This window comes from Vipera ursinii, assembly GCF_947247035.1.
Source record: "Vipera ursinii genome assembly, chromosome: Z".
Taxonomy (NCBI): Eukaryota; Metazoa; Chordata; class Lepidosauria; order Squamata; family Viperidae; genus Vipera; species Vipera ursinii.
Genome location: NC_139517.1, coordinates 42,482,233 through 42,505,169, shown reverse-complemented (window position 1 = coordinate 42,505,169; position 22,937 = coordinate 42,482,233). Strand labels below are relative to the sequence as shown.

General features: G+C 39.5%; 2 protein-coding genes across 4 annotated transcripts in view; both read right to left on the bottom strand.

Annotated features, from left to right (window-relative positions):
- Positions 1-2,174, bottom strand: part of ITGA2B (integrin subunit alpha 2b) — a 52,051-nt gene extending 49,877 nt beyond the window's left edge. Inside the window, exon 1 of the mRNA XM_083378511.1 lies at positions 1,796-2,174. Within this exon, the coding sequence (XP_083234637.1) occupies positions 1,796-1,980 (185 nt within the window). The 5' untranslated portion in view covers positions 1,981-2,174. The remainder of the gene's footprint in view (positions 1-1,795) is intronic.
- A 3,217-nt stretch (positions 2,175-5,391) lies between these two features.
- GPATCH8 (G-patch domain containing 8) overlaps positions 5,392-22,937 on the bottom strand; it is a 113,496-nt gene continuing 95,950 nt past the window's right edge. For 2 of the 3 annotated variants that reach the window (XM_083378508.1, XM_083378509.1), the window contains 2 exons: positions 12,864-12,994; positions 5,392-11,981 (listed from right to left, as the gene is read on the bottom strand). In XM_083378508.1, coding sequence (XP_083234634.1) covers positions 8,174-11,981; positions 12,864-12,994 — 3,939 coding nt within the window. In that variant the 3' untranslated portion in view covers positions 5,392-8,173. The remainder of the gene's footprint in view (positions 11,982-12,863; positions 12,995-22,937) is intronic. The other variant, XM_083378510.1, reaches the window with a different exon arrangement.

Here is a 22,937-nt window from a genome sequence, read left to right as displayed (position 1 = left end):
ACACAATTTTTAGATTGGATGTCTGTATAAATGAGATACGTAGACCTATCATATATTATAAAACTACATTTATCAGCACTTCCTGGTTTAGGCTGTGCTGCCTGGAGTTGCTTGGTGTCCACTGATCAGAAAGTAGGTTGCTATTTATCATCATAAATAGCATGGCATTTGGAACAAGTAACAGGAATCAACTTCTCAATCACTTCTAGGAAACAATGTGTATCCACAAAATGATCTGTGTCATAATCAAGTTGAGTGGGCTCCTCCTGCCCATCCATCAAACTCAAGTCAAGAGCCACCTTCAATCTTTGAATAATGCTGGAAAGCAGAAACTGGCAGAGGATAAGTAATCTAACTCAGCCTCTTCAAACAGAGCAAACTCCAGCTATAGTGGCCTTATAATTTCCAAACCCAATATATCTAAAGAAGCCTATAGAATGTTACAATATTAGGAGATGTTATAACATTATCTAGAAAGATGAAAATGGAGATGGGTAACTTGGCTAACAGGTTTATTAGCCATCAGTGGAGATGTTAATGTGATTCACAGAGAACACTAAGCCATAATATAGCATGATAGATTGTTAGAGAATCATGGATAAATGTTATAGCTTAGCTTTATGAGTAAGTTAGGCCAGGTATTTTCAAACTTCTATGGAATTTATTAATTAAAAAACCCCAAATCTCTAATAACACTTTAAATGATGAAAAATCAGCTGTGTTCAATTTTTCCTCCCTTAATCTCTCATGGACTCTTATCAAGTTCTCATGAAATTTTAGTTTTCTGTGGAACAGTTTTAAAAAATCCTAAAGCAAGTGCTGATCTTGAGGGTTATTGGCCACTGTAGCAGCACTTGGTGGTATTCCATTTCAGTGTGTAATTGTACTATCATAGTCCTGAATTTACAACGTTTAAGACCAGAATTTTCATTCTTAAACAAAGCAGTTAAGTGAGTCATACCCAATTTTATGACCTTTTTGCCATGGTTGTTAAGTGAATCACTGCAGTTATTAAGTGAATCATGATGTCCAATGACTTTGCTTGGCAGAAGTCAGCTGGGAAGGTTGCAAGCACAATCACATGATCCCAGGATGCTGCAACTTTCTTAAATACATGCCATTTGCCAAGCACCCAAACTTTGATCATGTGACCATGGAGATACTGCAATGGTTGTGTGAAGACTGATTATGTCACTATTTTCAGTGTTATTTTAACTTTGGTCACGAAGTGAGTGGTTTAATTCAAGTACTGTCTGTATATTAACAAAACACCATTCTATTTTCTTTAACTTTAGTATATTGTAATGAACTTTGCTTAGTTGCTAGCTTAAGAATAATCATTTGACTTTCATTCTTCCAAATAACATTTTTGATCTGGAAAAGTACTCTCTTTTTAAGAAACAAATTATATGTAGCTACTGGATATCGAGAATCAGGAAGAGATAATTATTTTTGTATTCCCATGGAATATTGAGGCCCAACTCTTATGTTGTCCAGCTTTAATGAATCTTTCCAGATAACACAGTATTGTCTTGGAATTTGTGTGAATTATTTTAATTATAAATTAATTTTAATTATTTTAATAATCTTAAAAAAACTTAGCTTTTAAACCCATATTCAAGATTTCACAAACATCAGAACATCATTAAAGTTCTCTGCTTGGGAATATCTCTCTAGTATTTATCCAAAAATAAATTGTGCTGACGATGTCACAAGAAACTGATTACCTTGTATTCCCTGATTCCTGTAACGTTAACAATGCCAGTCTACTATTCTCTGCCCAATATGGTCCTACCTTCCTTTACTGTCCTGGAAGAAGTCCAAGGCAAATCCAAAATAGCTTCCAGTAGGGCCAGAATACACAGTGGGGGCATCTGCATACAAATTGAGGGTCCATCCTCTTTGGCAAAGGAATAGAAATCCCACCAGGAAGGGCCAGACCGTGACCAGCGAACCCAAGGACCTGTAGCCTTTAACCATCTTCTTCGTATTCCTTCTTTCCTGGCAATATGCTGTTCATGCTATAAAACTAACTCTATCATACCTCTAATAACCACAACCATGACACACTTCCTAAATTGCTTCCTCCTTGCAGTCATCATGAGCTAAAGATATCAATTTATCAGACATCCTGCAGAGGTTCCCCAGCAGGTCCTCCATGAATATAACAATAAAACATGGGAACGATGTCATGGCTGCCTTTGAAACAAGCTGAAGCAAACTTCTATTAGGGCCCAATAATTGTTGCAAAGAAGCATTATTAACCCTCCATTGCCATTATTTATTAATTTACATATTTATGAACTGCAATTTTCATACATTGATTGGATTGGATGGGGACTTCTTAAAATAGATAACTGCTTAAGTATCTTGTGACAGATTTTGGGATGGAGAGGCAGGTGCTTCAAGTCAGTTTAACTAGCTTAAGGTAACCCAGTTTTGCAGCTTAGTGCCTAAGGCAGGACTAGTTTTCCAGTTTCTAGCCCGATGCCTCACCACTACACTAAACTGTGTAGTGGCAGCCAGTTTTTATATACATACTATTCTTTAAACTGATAAATTAGCAGGGAGAATGTACAGCCTTTTCTCAATAAAAATAAAATTTTTAACAAATGAAAAGTAGGGGGAGAATTTGTTAATATTCTAGCCAGGAAACTTAGGCAATCTTAGGTAAGGAAAAAGATGGATTCTAATTCAAAATTGTAAGCAGTATTGGCTGACAAAGCTGTTTATTCCAGGAGGAACTGATTAACTGATCCTGAGGAACTTGAGGCAAAGCCAGATGGTATCTGAAGACTGTAAATGAATGAAACATGGGCAATTTGGGATGATGGTGGTGGCTGAAGATAGAAGACTCCATCCTGCTTGTGCCAGTGATGCTTAATCAAGCATATATAAATCAAATCCCCACTTTACTTTTTTACTGCTGCTTCTCAGAAGGGCTGCAGAAGAGTTGGGAAAGTCCAGCAGAGAAGTGTCTTAGGTATCATTTGTATTGTGAAAGCAGTACCTCTTCTTATTTCCACTCAAATGGAAATAAAATTATTATATTTTTAGTATGCTTTGTGGGATAATTTCCTGTAAATTTACAAAGCCCTTGTAACATATTTCCTAACTCTAATACATGGTGACTCTATGAGCAGGTAAGCTTGGTAGAAAAAATGTTTAACAAGTTAGATAATGCTGAGATATTACAAACTTGCCCTCCCCACAACCCCCCCCCCCGAGATAGCAGATGTTGGGTTTCGGATAGATCCTTATGTAAGATGCTAAGAGGAAACAAGTGTCAACCTTATAAATATAATACTTTTTCTCCCCAAGATTCCCATGATATGATTCATATCACAGATAATGAGCAAATTCACTAAGAGGGCTGCTTTTTTTTAAATCGCCAAGCAGCCTCCATTTTCTTCCTGAGGAAAGAGCATGGACTGTTAACTTTCAGGAAACAACTGTTATCAACATTAGTTCCCAACATGCTTCATAGTTATAATTAAAAATTGTTGTAGAATTTTTTGTTATTTTTATTCACTGGATTTAGAAGCTTTTCCAACCAAACCGACTGAATTTAAGGGATGTAAAACAAAAGGATTTTTTTAAAAAAAATATTTAAGGAGTCTATTTTCTGAGATGAACACCACCAGCTTAGCCACTAAACAATTATTTATTGCCTTTCCTGCAAACAATTTTTGTCAGGCACTGGTATCTTTCAAGCAATTTTTTACCAATTTACCAGACTAGAAATACATATTTTTGAATAAAAGCTTAGATGTTGCTATTGAATTCTACACTTTTAAGAATAAACTTGTAAAGTACAGTGCAGCAGATAAAATTGTGACTCTCATTTGGTACAAGACTTGCATGCTTGACACCATAGCCATTGCATTAGGTCAAAACTCTCCAGTCATTACAAGCTTTTTTCTTTTTAAAAAGACATTTGAAGTCTACCTACAGCAATTCCAAATTAAGTTAGGCAGAGGAAGGTTAATACCAAATAATGTCTTGTACTTTAGGGAAAAAAAATAGCAAGAATAGTAACAATAATGTGTCTTCAACAGAACATCACTAGAGTCCCAAGGGGTATTTATTGACAAGAACAATACATATACCATCCTGTATTTATTTTGCACTGCTGTTAAAATTGCCATCTGATGAACATTTAATTCACTTCAACTGGGTTCTAGAAATGAGTTTATGATCAGCCTCAGGTTTCTGTTGAATATAAGTTATTTAATTATCTGTATTACTTGTAATATTTAAAAATAATATATAGTTTCTCAAGTTACATTTTTAAAACAATGAAATCTTGTTAGTACTTGCTTATGAAGCAATCTTATATAGTAATAGTGTATCACATAGAAAGGCTGCATGTGGCACCAAATTTAAGAGTACATTACCTCAATTTGAAGAGTGCCAATTGAAATGACTACAAATAACTTTTAGCCAAAAGCAAATAATGTGATGAAAATAAGGAATTGAAGTGTATTTTTAAATCAGATATATTAAGCCTTTAATCAGTTAATAAAGTAAGTAGAGTAATAGATCTGGCATTACTATGATAGCCTTTACTAATAAGGATCAAACAGTAGGCTGTGTAGTTTTCAAACCTAAGGTATTTACTGTACAACACAGGACATGAGAAGGATATTAAGAGTTCTGAGATAGGATTTTAATTTGAACATTAGTTTTCAAAGTCTGTATTAACTGACAATAGTTCTTTTAAACATAAAATGACTCTCTCCCATTTGAAACTATGGCTCAATTAGATTTGCAGGACCTTTTTTTTTTTTTTTTTGGTAAAATTGACTTTGTAGCCTTATCTATTGGGAGAACAGTTCCTGCTTTGCATACATGAACAGGCCTTGTTATCAACTTAGTGCAGTTGCTCCACTATGCATGGAGAAACCAGCATAGATAGGCCTTATCGAAAAGCCAGAATACCGACTAGTCACTAGAGGCTTCCCTTTAAAAAGTAATATGAAATATGAAATTCCTCTAGTGTTTTTCAATCTTGACAACTCACAATTCTTTTTCCTTTACATAAGCATTAACCCAGGTGTCAGTGCTACAGTTATTCTTAATGCTGGTATCCAGTCTGACCTGGATGTGCTTGAGATTCCTTAATATGCTCACATTGACTGCTTGTTGATATTCATTGATCCAGGTTTGATGGTGCAGGCCTATAAACATTCTAATGCATGGAAAGCTTTCTACAAATTAGTATAAAATCATAATCCCTTCTGGATAGTCACAACCATTTATGAGTTAATTGTGGTAATAGCAGCTGGGGACACACACATATCTACACATATTTTCTTGGGGCTTGTTGAATTCCATCTGCTTTTTAACATTAAAAAACACCAAAAAATAGGAGGCTAGTATGCTTCAAAGCAAAGTAAAAGCACTTTTATTTCAAGAATAACACCCTGATGGAAACCGTAACTTTTCTTGAAAAGTGAAAATGGCTGGTTATAGCTCAGTCCTTTGCCTAAAAATATGTCCTCATGCCAAAAAGAATTGTTAAGTCAATTAGGAGGAGATAACATATAGTATTGATCTTTATGGTAATAGAGGGAGTTGCCCTTCCTGACAGATGTTGGAGGTTGAATGACAATTGTAGCAGCTTCTCCACACACTTTTCAATTCCACTCTCTCCTCCTGAGCTAATTAATACAGTATCTGAATTTTGCTGCAGGGGAATGGAGTCATTTTCTTCATTGCCTTAAGTTACTAATTCTTGGGGTAGACCTGAGTGTTTTTTCTAGACAAAGTGCAAAAGATGGTAAACAAAAGCTTTCTATTGTAATCTTCTTTTCCACGTTTCTCCATGGTTTTTGTAAAGTGATGTTTGAATAGCCAGTATATTGGTACATCAGCGTGAATGGTATTTTATACCCGAGTATTTTTATAAGTTGTATTTCATATGCTTCAAAATATCAGAATGAACATCATTGCACACACAATATGCAATGTTTACATATGGTTAGATAAACTATATGTAATGTACTGAGCCAGGTTTATAGGACTTCTTTTTGCTAAGACATATTAGAACTAGCAACTTGATTCTGCTTATTTGGAAAGATTATAGTGTTTATTTTTCTCATTTTTACAGTGTTTGTGTGTATGTATGCGTATATGTACACACGCGTATATGTGTGTGTGTACATACACATACACACTTACATACTTTTATGTGTCAAAATTTAATATAGCCTGCTGAGACTGAAATAATAGCGTGTTCTTTGTTGGAACAGTTCTTGCAGAAGTCCAGTCTCCTCTTATGCCCCACTGGAATGCTGGATCTTAATCTTAGGGGAATGAAGCACTCAGTAATTACAGAAATACGTTTTGCTACCCCAGTTATCTAAGCAATTAGATACTGAGTCCCTTGGTCAGAACAGCATTTTTCTTTTCCAGTGCTTTTTTTTAACTAGCAAAGTATCAGGAGCCTAGAGTCTGATATATTCAGAGAAGCAAATAACAATTGGAAGTTTTGAAGTGGAGGCCATTTTCCATGATCAACATTATCAGGAGTTGGATGGTTATGTTATAAATAGCCGTGGTTTCACAGAAAGCTCACTTTCTTTTCTTGCCTTCTTTTCCCCCACCAAAGATGAAGAAATTAAGTGAAAGAATTAAATGTAACAAAATTAGTCTCTCTCCTAAGGCAGACATTCTCTCCATTAAAAGGGATAGCTGTGAAATCAGGTAACTTATCACTTCATTTGGGAGGAATCCAAATAAAAACACACCACTCAGAATCTTTCCAAAGCATATACAGTAAAGGCACACGTTTTAACAACAGCCTTAACATAAACACAAGTGTGTGTGCTTAGATACACACACAAAACCACACACACACAGTCACACACCTCTATATCGAAACTTTGTTGCTGCAAAGACTTAGGTCCCAAGAAAAATTATTAGACTTTTGAAATTTTCTTCTGATTGGAAAGTCATTTGGACTTTCTTTTCTGCCCGTCCAATGGGCTACTTCTTTCCAAATAGCAGCCTGGCTCCTGACAAGAGTAAAAATCAAAGTATCAGACAGGCTTCACAGATCTTCCAAGGTATGTCACTATAGTTGGTGAAATTCATTAGCTATGGTACAAAAAGGGTTGTATCACTGCTCCTTACTTTATTCCCAATTTTCTCCAGTAAAAAGTAACTCCTATTTTTTCCCTTTTCATGGCACCCAAGAAAACAAAACTGAGCTTGAATACACATGCTTGGAGTCTTCTTATGCCTTTGCCATAACAAGCTCTGGAACTTTTGTTGCAAGCTTTCTTTCCAATTACATCAAAATGTATAGATAACCGAAACAACCTGAATAAGTACCACTCAGAGAGCTAGCTAGAAAAATGTTATTGCAGTATACTATCATTATGGAACATTTGTCAGAAGAGCTACAAAAAGCAGCATTGACATGTACAGAGTTCAGTGCAATTTTTAAAAACCTTTTCTCTTCTGAAAAAAATCATAAGTTAATAAGGAGCCATCAAATATTACAGAGGACAGAATACAAGTCATATTCTGGATGTTCCCAAGATTCCAGTACAACATATTGCTTCAAAGACTAATAAAGGAATTATTTTCTGTTCCTTCCCCTTGTGGCAGTGGCAGAGGGAGGATAGCAGGGCCAGGCTCGCTTGAGAAGAAAGCTTGCTGTTTGTAATAATCAGCAGGTTGTTGAAAATGGTTCTTGGTAGGGTAAGGAGACGAACTGAGGAATGGGTTGGATGTTGACTATATTTTGACTCTTTTGCTTAAGCTTTAAAGTGAACTCAAATAAATAGCAAATAAGGAAGGCAAATAATTTAGATATTATTCACTCAGAATTTCAAGGTGGAGAGGAAATGATTTAAAAACACAAGCATTAGTAATTAAGAGGGGCATAACTGCTGAAGAACTTCACATTCATATAGATGTGAATAAGTCACCTCTCTGGGTGCAGAGGACCCTGAAAATACTGACAAGCAGGACTCCAGCAACATTTCCCCCCTTTGCATGGATATGTTACATTCACTTCCCCTTTCCACACCTAGTTCTCCCATTTCACTATTCTCAGGTGGTGTCAGTCATGGCCTTCAGACAGTCTGTACAAAACACCAATGCACACAGAGATATATGCCCTTATCTTTTCCCCCAAAGAGGCCACATCTTTCTCATTTCTTCATGTGCCATGACTAGGGGGATGCTGCAAATCCTGCCCTGAGAAAATGGGGTGCAGAAGGGGATGGAGATGTAATGCTGTGGCAGCAGCGGTTGCTGGTCGGGGAGCTAAGAGAGTTGGGTACAGGGCAGCATGGGGGACAGGATGAAACGTGAAAGGACCTGGGTGGATGGCAGAAGCAGGGATAATATGGATGGGATGGCTGGCCAGGAATGTAGCAGGGTGCCCTGGGATGATTGAATGAGTTAAGTGGGATAATGATATAGGCGTCAAATGGGGCTGGGGAATGTGATGTACTTGAGCAAGAGGCTGAGGATGTGGGTGAGGGTGGATTCCTATGGCTGCTGCTGCTGCAGCTGCATGATGCTGCAGGATGGCATGCTGCACAGTGGTAATGGAAGTGGCTGCAGCTGCCGTAGGTTGTTGGATATGAATGGGCTGCAAGGTAGGGGCTGTGGCAGGAGCTAGGGCAGCTGAGGTTGGAAAGGTCTTGACCTGCTTGGCAAGAAGCTGTTGCTGAATATGTTGCTGAGCTGCTTGTTGAAGCTTGCTATATTTCTCCATCTCTTCTGGTGTGAAGGTGATGGGCTGACTCTCCAGAGGTGCCAGGGAAGAGTCCTCAGTGCCTTCAGGCTCCCCACTGATGGTAGGCTCCCCACTTTGTGCTACGTAACTAGGAAAATGCTCGACATCAGGGACTAAAGGTACCATCCTTCCTTCTATAGAGACAGATTGGTTTCCACTGTCAAGAGGCTCTAAAGCTTCATTTTCATTGGAATCAGGGAGGAAGTTGTGCGGCACAACCAGGTCTCCAGTTCCATACTGCTCTGGGAGTACTGGGGCCTCAAGAGGAACAGGAACTAGCTTTGTGGCTACTTCTGGGTTCTGATCAGCTGAAACATTGTCCTGTATTCCAATCACTATGGTTTCCTCCACTTGAGGTTGGCTTGCTGAAACAATGTCTCCACTCTCATGAGTTGTTTCATCCATCTCGGTTAGTTCCAATTCTTCTCTTTCTAAACCAGATTCCTCACACTGCTTGATGCTTGGTTTCCTAACTGCAGGAAGTTTTCCAATTAATGGAAGAACAGGCTTATTGCCTAATGAGGGAGGAAGCTTTGGGCCAAAGTAGCCCTGTGGTGGATCTTTCAGTTTAATTCCTACCTTGTGAGATCCTGCAATGGAATCATCATTGCTGCTAGATTTCTTCTCTACTTTTCTACACTGTATTTTTTCCAAAAGGAGCTTAGCTGTGGCAGAATTTTTCTCCTCAGAGTTACAGCTGTTCCCAAAGTTAGAGCTGCTGATATTCTGAGAGAGACTAGAGGCTCCTGTAGCTTCTTCTCCTCTGCCCTCGTCCTTTCTTGCAAACCCTTCACCTTGTCTGACTTTGAAATAATGAGGAGACTGTGAGCGGTAGATCTTGGACCGGATGAAATCACGACGGCCAGATCTTCTCTCCCCAGGGCTTTCATGACCACGGGATCCCTTCCGTGAGAGAGATCTCTGTGAAAGGCTTCTTGTGCTCCGACTACGTTCTCGGCTGTAGCTTCTGCTCCGTTTCCAGCTATGTCCTGTTCGGCTCCTGCTCCGACGCTTACTTCGACTGTGGCTACAGCTACTGCTGCGCGTCCTTCCTCGACTTCTAGTCCTTGACCTCCCTCTGGTGTGAGTTCGACTTCTGCTCCTGCTCCGGGACCTGCTTCTGCTTAGGCTGTAGTCATCTTCTGAAGAGGAGTACTTGCGCCTCTTTGACCTGCGCTTGGAACTGGTATAATCTGAATCATCCTCTGAGTCATGGGAGTGCTTAGTATGACTTTGTGATCGGTCACTGTAGTCGCTATAGCTGTCTTCTGAGTAGCTATGACGCCGACTGTACTGACTATTGTCAGAGGAAGCATATGAAGTTGAAGTGTAGGATCTCTGAGATGATCTTCTTGAGGAGTGTCTATGTCCTGACCGGGAGCGGCTTCGTGAACAGTCACTGCCAGAGTCATAATCATCACTATATTGTGATGCTGATTTCTGCCTGAAGTGCTTGTGGCAGGAGGAATCTCCATCACTCTCATAGCCACCACTGCTCTGTTGGCCTCGATGACTGAGATAAACTGAAGTGGAGGTGGAAGGTCGTCTTTTGCTTGCAGACAAAGTCTGCTGCAAGTCTCCCTTGGTTTTTTTGTTGCCATAATCTTGGGAAGAAGTACCACCATCCTCTTTCTTACTGCTTTCTTCAATAGAAAGAGACTTCCTCTGAGAGTCTTGCACACACCACTTTCTTTTTTTAGAATAGCCAGTATCTTCAGTCTTTTGCATCCGTTCAGCCTCAGTAGGAAAAGATGATTTGTTCTTTTTGTGCTTGTGTTTCTTCTGCTTCTTAGATTTATCTTCTGCTAAGTCCTCTTCTCTGCTTTTCTCCTCTGCCTCACATTTGCGCCTGTGTTTACGTTTGGTGGATTTTTTGTGCTTCTTCTTCTTTTTGTGTTTGTGAGACTTCCCCATTTTGTCTTTGCGACTAATAAGATTGCCTCTGCTGCTGTCTTCCAGATTTTCACTTTTGCCAGTTCTTATAGGGCTGACTTCCTGCTTGCCACACATTACCAAGGTCTTGCTTTCTGGCACTGCAGTTGAACCTCCAGCTAGAATATCCTTCTCTTTGCTTTTGCTTGGATCACTATCTTCAGCAGCTTGTATTTTCTCCTTAGAAAGATTTATCGTACCTTTCTGTTTTTCTGTTCCTTTCATTTTAGTGTCTTTGTTACGAGACCGCTTAAAATCAAAATATAAAGGATTGCAGCTATATGACACAGAGGGTTCTGCTCTAGTGAAGATCAGCAGTTCTGAGGGCCACTGGAGGGTGGTGCTCTCATCCTTACTCAGAACAGGGAAGAACGGCCCTGTTAAATGCTTAGGCCCTTCTGTGGTTTCCTTACTAGTTCCTGGAGCCTGGGGAATCTCTTTAATGACATCTGAATCTAGAGAATTATTTTCCTTAAGTTGTTTTCCTTCTTGCTTGCCTGTTTCCCCCAAAATGTCCTTACCTTCCACTTTGTTGCTTTGGTTGGCAGGACTCTGCTCCTTCTGAGGGATCACACATTCTGCTGCTGTCTCCTTCTCATCACTTTTTGCCACTCTGAGCTTGGGAGAATTGTTCTGTTTCCTTTCACGGGCTATTTTTTTGCTTGCAGCTTCTGCTTCTACTTGGTCTGTTGCCTTCATAAACAGCAAAAACTGGAAGTTGGGCTTCACCTTACAATGTGCAGGGGGAATATAATGATAATATTCTGGTTCTGCTGTCACTGGTCCATCATCCCGTTTCATCTTTTTTAGCTTTGATAATGTGACATCTTTCTCATGTGATTGCTCATCTTCTTCTCCCTTGCTGTCAGGGCTGTTTGTTCCCTCAATTTCTCCAATTTTTCCCAAAGTTCCAGAATCTGAATAGGCTCTTTCATCACTTTTAACTTCATCATCAGGAGAACTGGATTCATCCACATGGTCTTTGAATACTGAAGCAATTGATTCTAGTTTTACAGGGGCCTTTTTAGCAAATGAGAAAGAAACACCTGTCTTGTTAATTCCCAGTCCAACAGCTTGTGATATCTGGGCAGGAACTTGAGAAAGTCCAGGACTATTACTGATTTGCCCACTACTGTAAGTTATACCCTTATCCATGGTCATGTTGCTAGCTTGCCCAGAAGCTGGTGAGGAGGAGCAGCAACTACCAAGAAAGGTTGAATCCACATCATCCTCTCCTTCTTCATCTACTGCCACAGTAGTAGTTCTAAACATCGGCCCACTTCCTGGAGCACTGGAAGACAGGGAAGGAGAAAAAGCAGGCCAAAAAAGAGAATAGAAAACATGATTATTAACATTTTCACCTTACTGTTACACCCTAAACTTTACTCTATGCATATGCAATATATTCAGTAACCATTATTTTGAAATTTCTCTTTCCCTATAGAATTTGTTTAACAAGTTACTCTTACAAGCACAATGGAAATGTAACTCTGTTCTAAAGCATACATTTGTGAGAAAGTGTATTAACTCAGCATAAAATTTAAACCTAGATGTATACAATACCAGCCTTCAAAATCAAGGGCAAAAAAAACCCTCAAAATGACTGGGAATGAAGTAACACACAGTTCGGATACATACAAAGAACTTTGTATGAATAAATGCCCTATTTGTTTTTGGGTTAGGTCTTTTTCATATAAAATACCAGAACTGTTGGCATTAATAATTCCAGTTCATTTTTGCACTCATATTACACCCTGCATTTAAAAAAAGTCATCCTAAATAAGTTCGAGAGAGGAGGTGGGCATTTCTTTTTTGAGAAAGTGGCACATTAAAGTTTTGGTCTACAAAGATTTAAGCAACTACAGCAACACTCCATTCTGTCTTAGTCTATGACTTAAATAATTGCATTTTTAGTTACATGTCAGTCTAACGTGCATGTTGAAACAAAACTGCCTTTTGTTTTATCAGCACTGTGCAAATTCTGTCAGCTCAAATACCACATTAGGTTTTACAAGGATTATTGAAGACTAAATAAAAAACTGGAAGGGACCAGAAACCATAGTAGGCAGCTTGAGTGTTTTTACGGAACAAAATGGCCAAAAGCTCTATTTAAATACCACCCCCAAAACTCTAGTTTAAATATTCTGCATCCTTGTAGTAGGTCATAATTCACCATTCAGGTTGCTTCCTCTGTTCAGCCAGTTCATGCAGACGGCGAAGGGCTTTCTCCTGCTTTCTCTCATCTTTCCGGGATCTTGAGGAAACATTGCGAGCAAATTCTCTTTGCTTGAGATCTTTTAATCTCTGTATAAAATAAGAGAAGAAAATGATGGTATAATTTATGGAGAGAAAAACAGACAATTCTTTAAAATACATCATATCTTATGAAAAAAAGACTGATATTAGCAGCATCACTCTAATTTCTAAACACTTTACTAATTTAGCCTTCACAATCTCCTTTTCATTATCACATTATGATATATATGCAAATGTATTAAATATCAGTGCAAGATGGAAATGGCAAAAGCACACCACAAAAAAAACATTTATAAATGTAAAGGTTCAGCCTGCCTAAATACTCATTTCTATGCAGCCTGTTGCAGTATTTTACTCTAATTTATTTGTCCATAATTCACAAACTCCCCTGCAAATTCGGCCACGTTGGTCAGGGAAGGATGGAAATGGAGTCCAACTTGGATAGTAATCAAATCTTAGAAGCTGAATTCAATATGCAAGAGCAAAAGCACGAAAGAACCAGTTTCATTTGGAAAAGAAATGCTGCTATATTACGGTAAGCAGTAATTTTATATTCAAACTGTGTAAATCTGGAAAAAAGAGGCTATTATTCTTGTAAGATAATTAATAACAAATACATTCCTTAGGAATGATATAAGAGACTTTTGTAAGGGTAATTTAGAGGTCACTTGAAAAGACAAAGCTGGGTGGATATGTACACAATTCCAAAATTGTGCAATTGTTTCCTTCTTAGAAATCACTATTCCTAAAATATTTGGGAGATATCTATGAAACTACATTTGATTTGTAATAGGAATTCTGAAGAAAGCTCAACTTTCCCCCCCTAACAGCTATATGAAATATATGGATATTTTTGTTTGTAAGGACAATATATAAATCAATTAAATGCATAAAATTTAACTAGAAAAAGCTGCAGAACTCTCTTATCTTGATTCTGTAATGTGTAAATGTCCCAAGTGGATAGTTTACTTTGCTCATTTTAACACAGACATATATATTAATATAGGAAAGTCAAATTTCATGTAAAGGATGGAGACAATACCCAAATTGGCAAATTGTACAGCAGTGAAGTTCTTGGTGAGCCCCAAACAACAGAGATCTGCTATTAAATAAAATTATAGCCCAGTTTTAATGATGGGCCATGAGAATGTTTTTTACATAGTAGTTTAACAAGTGGGGAATGAAGAGCACTATGAGTTGTGCACATCTGGGAGGTTTTGCATGATTATATGGCTATACCTTTACTGGATGTCATGAGATGGGTTTAAAGGAGCTTGTTTTATGTTTCAAGTGGTTAGCTTAGATTGTTTTTATATACTGAAATCATTTTCTGTGCACAGAAGAGACAGCTACTGTTACTAAAGCTGTGAACATTCTTAATTCTAAACCCTGCACTTTGTACCGAAACAACACAATTTGAAATAACACAATTCTACTCCAAGAAAAACCCGCTTCTTCAATGGATACTCATTCTGTCCAAGGTTCTTCTAGAAGAAGAACATGTACTGGTAAACACTGCCTCTTAATTCTCTGGATTGCTATGGGATGCTGCTACTACAACTTTTGTCCTCAATTTAAGGTCTCCATATATTGAATTTTACTTCCACTAATTTTCACACTTAACTCAGAAATAAGTAACCAAATGTGGCTGAAGGTTCATATACACCCAACTAACATCAGTTAAACTTGCCATCACGGATTTATCTGTGCAGGATAAGGAAAACCTTATCCTGCACAGATAAATCCTCTTTTTACTTTCCTGCATGGAACAAAGAGTTTTATATACAATGGACTTTCTCCACTAGGTAGGATATATGCTGGACACTGCAGGGAAAACACAGATCCTGCAGATTTTATCTATGCTTTAGTCTTCAACTGCAAGAATGAAAGAGTTAGACTAAATCAAATAGAATTCATGCCACTATTGCCATTGTTGATTCTATGGAAGCACATGTATAAGTATTTCCTCAGTTTTAGTGTAAAAATATACAACGGAGACATTGTTGTTGTTGTTGTTAGCTGCGAAGTCGTGTCCGACCCATCGCGACCCTATGGACAACATTCCTCCAGGCCTTCCTGTCCTCTACCATCTTCTGGAGTCCATTTAAGCTCACGCCTACTGCTTCAGTGACTCCATCCAGCCACCTCATTCTCTGTCGTCCCCTTCTTCTATTGCCCTCGATCTTCCCCAGCATTAGGCTCTTCTCCAGGGAGTCCTTCCTTCTCATTAGGTGGCCGAAGTACTTGAGTTTTAGCTTCAGGATCTGGCCTTCTAAAGAGCAGTCAGGATTGATCTCCTCTAGGACTGACCGGTTTGATCGCCTTGCAGTCCAAGGGACTCGCAGGAGTCTTCTCCAGCACCAAAGTTCAAAGGCCTCAATTCTTTGGCGCTCAGCCTTTCTTATGGTCCAACTTTCACTGCCATACATTGCAACTGGGAAGACCATAGCCTTGACTATACGCACTTTTGTTGACAGGGTGATGTCTCTGCTTTTTAGTGTGCTGTCTAGATTTGCCATGGCTTTCCTCCCCAGGAGCAAGCGTCTTTTGATTTCTTGGCTACAGTCCCCATCTGCAGTGATCTTGGAGCCCAGAAAAATAAAATCTGTCACTACTTCCATTTCTTCCCCGTCTATTTGCCAGGAATTGAGAGGGCCAGATGCCATGATCTTGGTTTTCTTAATGTTAAGTTTCAACCCAAGTTTTGCACTCTCCTTCTTCACCCGCAACAAGAGGCTCTTTAGTTCTTCTTCACTTTCTGCCATTAGAGTGGTATCATCTGCGTATCTCAGGTTGTTGATATTTCTTCCGGCAATCTTAATTCCAACTTTTGATTCATCTAGCCCTGCCTTTCTCATGATGTGCTCTGCATATAAGTTAAATAGGCAGGGCGACAGTATACATCCTTGCCGGACTCCTTTCCCAATTTTGAACCAATCAGTGGTTCCGTGTCCAGTTCTCACTGTTGCTTCTTGACCCGCATATAGGTTTCTCAAGAGACAAATAAGATGGTCTGGTACTCCCATCTCTTTAAGAACTTGCCACAGTTTGTTATGATCCACACAATCAAAGGCTTTAGCATAGTCAATGAAGCAGAAGTAGATGTTTTTCTGGAACTCCCTAGCTTTCTCCATGATCCAGCGTATGTTGGCAATTTGATCTCTAGTTCCTCTGCCTCTTCGAAATCCTGCCTGTACTTCTGGTAGTTCTCGATCCACATACTGCTGAAGTCTAGCTTGTAGGATTTTAAGCATGACTTTACTAGCATGAGAAATGAGTGCAATGGTGCGATAGTTTGAACATTCTTTGGCACTGCCTTTCTTTGGAATTGGAATGTAAACTGATCTTTTCCAATCCTGTGGCCATTGTTGAGTTTTCCAAATTTGCTGGCAAATTGAGTGTAGCACTTTTACTGCATTGTCTTTTAAGATTTTGAATAGCTCAGCTGGAATACTGTCACTTCCACTAGCTTTGTTGTTGCTCAGCTTTTCTAAGGCCCACTTCACTTCACATTCTAGGATGTCTGGCTCGAGGTCAGTGACCACCTCATTGTGATTATCAGGGACGTTAAGCTCATTCTTGTATAGTTCTTCTGTGTAATTTTGCCACCTCTTCTTAATCTCTTCTGCCTCTGTTAGGTCCCTGCCATTTTGGTCCTTTATCATGCCCATTTTTGCATTAAACGTTCCCTTCATTTCTCCAATTTTCTTGAAAAGATCTCTGGTCCTCCCTATTCTATTGTTTTCTTCTATTTCTTTGCACTGTTCATTTAAGAAGGCATTCTTATCTCTTCTAGCTATTCTCTGGAATTCTGCATTCAATTGGGCGTATCTTTCTTTTTCTCCCTTGCCTTTCGCTTCCCTCCTTTCCTCAGCTATTTGCAAAGCTTCCTCAGACAGCCATTTTGCTTTCTTGCATTTCTTTTTCTTTGGGATGGTTTTGGTTGCTACCTCTTGTACAATGTCGCGAACCTCTGTCCATAGTTCTTCAGGCACTCTGTCTATCAGATCTAATTCCTTAAATCTATTTGTCACCTCTACTGTATATTCAACAGGGATATGATTTAATTCATACCTGAGTGGCCTAGTGCTTTTCCCTACTTTCTTCAGTTTAAGCCTAAACTTTGCAAGGAGAAGCTCATGGTCTGAGCCACAGTCAGCTCCTGGTCTTGTTTTTACTGACTGTATAGAGCTTCTCCATCTTTGGCTGCAGAGCATATAGTCAATCTGATTTCTGTGTTGACCATCTGGTGATGTCCATGTGTAGAGCCGTCTCTTGGGTTGTTGAAAAAGAGTGTTTGCTATGACCATCGTATTCTCTTGACAGAATTCTATCAGCCTGTGCCCTGCTTCATTTTGCACTCCAAGGCCAAACTTGCCTGTTATTCCAGTTATCTTTTGGCTTCCTACTTTAGCATTCCAATCCCCCATGATGATAAGAACATCATTTTTTGGTGTTAGTTCTATAAGGTGCTGTAGTGCTTCATAGAACTGGTCAATTTCATCCTCTTCAGCACTGGTGGTTGGGGCATAGACCTGGACTACTGTGATATTGAATGGTTTGCCTTGGATTCGAACTGAGATCATTCTGTCATTTTGAGGATTGTATCCCAGTATTGCTTTTCCTACTCTTTTATTGACTATGAAGGCTACTCCATTTCTTCTGAAGGATTCTTGCCCACAATAGTATACCTGATGGTCATCTGAATTAAATTCACCCATTCCTGTCCATTTTAGTTCACTGATACCTAAGATGTCAATGTTCAGTCTTGTCATCTCTTGTTTGACCACGTCCAGTTTTCCTTGATTCATGGATCTTACATTCCAGGTTCCTATGGAGAAAAAATCTTTACAGCATTGGACTTCCTTTCACCACCAGACACATCCACAGCTGAGCGTCCTTTCGGCTTTGGCCCAGTCGCTTCATTCTTTCTGGCGCTACTAGTACTAGCCCTCTGCTCTTCCCCAGTAGCATATTGGACGCCTTCCGACCTGAGGGGCTCATCTTCCAGCGTCATATCGTTTTGCCTTTTGGTACTGTCCATAGGGTTTTCATGGCAAAGATACTGGAGTGGGTTGCCATTTCCTTCTCCATTACCTTATCAGTATTTCTCTGTTTTATGCATACCCTATCCTTCCCCTTCAAAACAGAATAAGAGCAGATATAATAATCATGTTGGAAATGATACAGATTCACTCAAAGACAGATGAGTTGTCAGACTGATAGGATGACTTAGCCCTAGTAGTTCCCCATCCCTAGTAATTAGAAAAAACTCAAGTCTTAGTCATGACCCATTTCAATGATATACAACTTTATTGGGACCCACACTTGACTTTTGAGTGATATACTAGAGAATGCATTCTAGAAGTAATTGGTGAACCCAAACAAACACTATATTCAATGTAATGTACATTTAAATGTAACTAAAATACAGTTAAAATGATTACTTAGTGGTCAGGTATTTAATAATTTCTCAATCGTGTTCTATTACATATTACTATTTTGTAAAAGACCACAACCATGTCATCCAATGCATTATAAGTGTCACAGTTGCCTTAGTGTATTCTTCCTTCATAGTAACTAACAAACAGTAAAATGCTAGAATTATTTTTGCTCTGTCAGACATTAGAATTATCTACTCACATCCACTTTATATTCATTGAAGACTGGCATTTAAAAATAATGTGAAATCATTCCAAAATAAGGAGGTATTACCTGTGTACATATCTTCAATTATACAAGTAGGTATAGGTATGAAGAGAATTGGGGGAAAATCTGCTATACAGTCATCTGAGCTATCATACTTCAGTTGAAAATAACAACCATAACCCAACAGTTAAGCAACACAGACAAGATAGCCATTCCTTGTTAGCAGCTGCCACACTTAATGACCATTAGCAAGTATGAGCCTAATGATTAAAACATCATTTTCTGACCAGTGCATGCACTCATAAACAAATTTTGAGCGTCTGACAACAATGCATGCTAGAGCGAGAGAACTTTACCTAAATAAGAGCAACCAGTGATCTTTGTAGCATCTCTCTCTCTCCTCTCTCTCTCATGATCACTTGGTGACCATTTTGCTTGATTCAAGAAACAAATTGTGATCACTAATTGAGGATATATTTTTTGTTGCTTTTTAGCAAGCACCTAAATTTTTTGAAGCCCTATCTCTGTGGTGGCGAACCTGTGGCATGCAGAGCCCTCTCTGTGGACACACGCACCGTCACCCCAGTCCAAGGCCTTAAGTCCTGTCCATGAGCAACCTGCATCAAAACCTCCCCGGGCAAGTGACTTTTTAAGCTAGGTTTTATAAAATCTTTTCATTTTAGGCCTCCCCTGTGTGCAAAAAAAAAAAAAAAGTTCAATCAATCAAATTCAACTTCTCGCGGGAAAAAAAAATCTTGTTCCCTCTTGTTCCACAGTAATACGCAAGGCAGCAAACAGCTGCGCCGTGCTGAAACCGACCGTTTGCCACCTCCTGCCCAATGCTGCTGCCATGAGGCCACAGAACAAGCCAGGCGGTGGTAAGAAAACTGCTGCTGGAGGGCTGGCCTGGTATTCGCAGTGGGCTGCGGAGCCTCAGCGTGTGCTGGTTGAGGGGCTGGCAGGCTATGTCTGCTGACGGACACAGTTGGCCCCCATGCGCTTGCTGTCTTGCCTTGCCTTGCGGCAATGGCATCCCTACCCTGCCCCGCCTGGTCTCGCCTCACCCCGCAGGACAAGCCCCCTGCCCACCATTCCCACCTGCAGAGACCCCCCTGGATGTCCCCCAACCATGCTCAGCCCCAAAGGCGTCCCACCCCACAAGCAACATTGAGGTGGCCATGCCCACCCCGGCCACGCCCACCCAGTCTGCCATGACCACTGCAGCCACGTCCACCCACTGGGATATGGCCACCCGGCATCCGACAATAAATAAGTGGGGTTTGGGTTGCAGTTTGGGCACTCAGTCTCTAAAGGTTTCACCATCACTGGCCTATGTAAATAATTTTCCCCTTTTTCTGATTACCCTTCTCATGAAGAACCCCACCTTCATCTTAAAAATAATTTTGTGAACATACTATGCTAGAAATTTTTATCAGGATTTTAGATGTATTGACAAAGCCGTTTACAAATATTCAAATCACAAATACTCCACAAACGGTGGAGTATTTAGCCTTTTTTATTATCTTCCTATCCTAGAAGCAAAAATGCAGGAGCACCCCCACCGCCTCCAGTCTACTAAATTGATGAGCATTGATGGTGAGGCTCTTTTAACTAGCAAAAAAGGGGAAAAATGCCAGTGGAATTTTCTAATATTGAAAAAAGTGTTTCGGAAAATATAGCACAATAGAATTTTCTTTAAAAACTTATACCTCATTTTGGAAAGGCAAGGGAAGAGACAAGAATTAACTTACTATTAAGTCTCTAAAATATATTTCCTGAATTGTTCATTCTAGAAATAGGGAAAGAGGCAAGTCCCCAAGAAAAAGTACATTCAAATAGTCTGGTTTTGTAGGGAATGAGACTAAAAAGCCAAACTATTACAAGGGTATTTGAAGACGAATATGTAATACAACCTTCAATATTTCAGAATATAAATAAGTCACATTTATTTATAGAACTTATATGGCTGTCTCTCTCATACAATGATTCCAGTCACCTTATAACCATTAATAAAACTTAGTTTAAAAATGTATATATATGTTTTTGCTAGCTGCAAAGCTCCATCTGTTGGCCAAAAATTCAGGGTATAAATAGAACAAATCAAGCTGCTTTTCTTTTAGGAAAGAGATTGGGGTAAACAGAGGTCAAGAGCAGACCTCCAGAAGAAATTGACTAGCATACGTTTTTGTAAAAGGAAAAAAAGAGAAAGCAAAGAAAAAAAACAGTTGAAGAAAAAGTAATGATATGCATCTGTGAGAATTATCTTTAAAACTTTCTAAAGTTTTAGCCAAAGAGGCAGCATTGATTCTTCCACCAGAACAAAACAATGTTTCTATGCTGCTGTAGTTGCCTACAATTTTGGAGACTGCTAAAACATCTAGAAAGTTGCCTTTTCGTTATTTTAACTATAAAAGATTCAAATCACAGTAACAAAAAGGAGAAGATAAATTATTCCATAGACTGCATCTACTCGATGAATATCTTTACTGGGGTAACAAAATCTGGACATTTAAAAATAGGAATAGGCAGTTTTTGGAGACTGCTGGAGCATCTGGAATTTTGATAGCACATTAGCTGCTTTCTCACAAAATAGCTGCCAACACTGCAACGATCCTGGGTGAAGCCATTTTTGCTTCATTTTCATTTGCCACAGTATTAGGAGGGGGGAATGAGTGGTTTTAAGGTTAGACTAAACAATAAATTGTCCTGTGGGAACCAAGGTCATTGCTGCTTGACCTTTGGCAGCTGAGCCTTCCGTTAGAAAGTCCGCCAAAGTATTCTATTGGGGAACATGGATAATGACATAGTGCTGGGGTGGAAAGTTCAACTTTGTTAACATTGTAACGCTTGGGAGGGAATTCCAGACTTGGTTTCACTTTTGACCATGCTGATACTTTGTAGCCAATAAATATGTTCTTTAAGGAAACCACTTGCTTTGGAGTTCTGCTTTTTTTTTAAAATCCCATTTATATCCCACCCTTCTCCAAAGACTCAGGGCGGCGTACAATCTAAAGCACAAATCAATGTGCTTAGCAATAGCCCTCATTCTATGTATATGCCTGCTTATTAGGGCTTTTGCCCCCCCACCCCAAGCAGCATTATTACAAAGTCAGCTTATTGCCCCCAACAATCTGGGTCCTCATTTTACCTACCTCGGAAGGATGGAAGGATGGTTGAGTCAACCTTGAGCCTGGAGGGACTTGAACCTGCACTAATTGCAGGCAGCTGGTGTTACTTAAGGAGGCATTAGCCCACTGCTCCACCAAGGCTCTTACTAGTCTCATCTATAGGAACCATGACATTAGCAATCATGGGAACTTATACATACCCCCAAATAATTATAACGGCCAACCACAAAATATATATTTATGTATCAGAAAGAAAAGTGGAACTTTCAGGAAGTTAGCAAAAACATAGAGAATTAAAAGGAGACTACTAGGGAAGTTCAGCAAAGGAAGCCCAATCAAACATTCCCTCTAGACATTGGGGGATCAGGAAGACTCAGCAGAATGCTTATGAAGGATGGGTGGATATTATTTTTCTGTGCTTGTTTAGTGTGACTAGATATAGTGCTGGGGGTTTGGGAGACATGGATGGATGTGCCTGGGACAGGAGACCACAGGGGCAATGCATACAAACAAGTTTAGTTTAGTTTAGTTTAGTTTTATTCAATTTCTATACCGCCCTTCTCCCGAAGGACTCAGGGCGGTTAACAGGGCATATATAAATAACAGTACAAAAATTAAAAAGAAATTAAACCAATGCCCAATTAAAATACAATAACAATAAAAATAGTAAAAAACCCATTAAAAAACCCTAATATTCCCCATCAAGCCAGACCAGCTAGTTCAAATAAGTGGGTCATCAGCCCGTGCCGGAAGGAGCAAAGGTCCGATGCCATCAGGAGCTCAACCGGCAGTTGGTTCCATAATGCCGGAGCACCCACAGAGAAGGCCCTCCCCCTGGGGGCCACCAGTCGACATTCCATGACCGGAGGCACCCTGAGGAGGCCCTCTCTGTGGGCACGCACAGGGCGGAGGGGAGTTGACGCCGGCATTGAATTACAAGCATTCATTTAGCAACTGTTAAAAGTTACAATGGTACTGAAAGAAGTGATTAACAACCTATTCTCTTACAACCATTGCAACATATCCAAGGTTTTGTGATCAAAGTTTGGGTGCTTGGTAACTGGCATGTATTTACAGTATAATAGTTGCACCAGAAGTGACAACTAGAGTGCCACTGGAGAAAGGCAGAGAGTTAACCTGACTGAACATGAGCGAGATGGCAATAAAGGCGGTGAAACACTGTGATTTCTGTGCCCTTCTTGCATCTACTAATA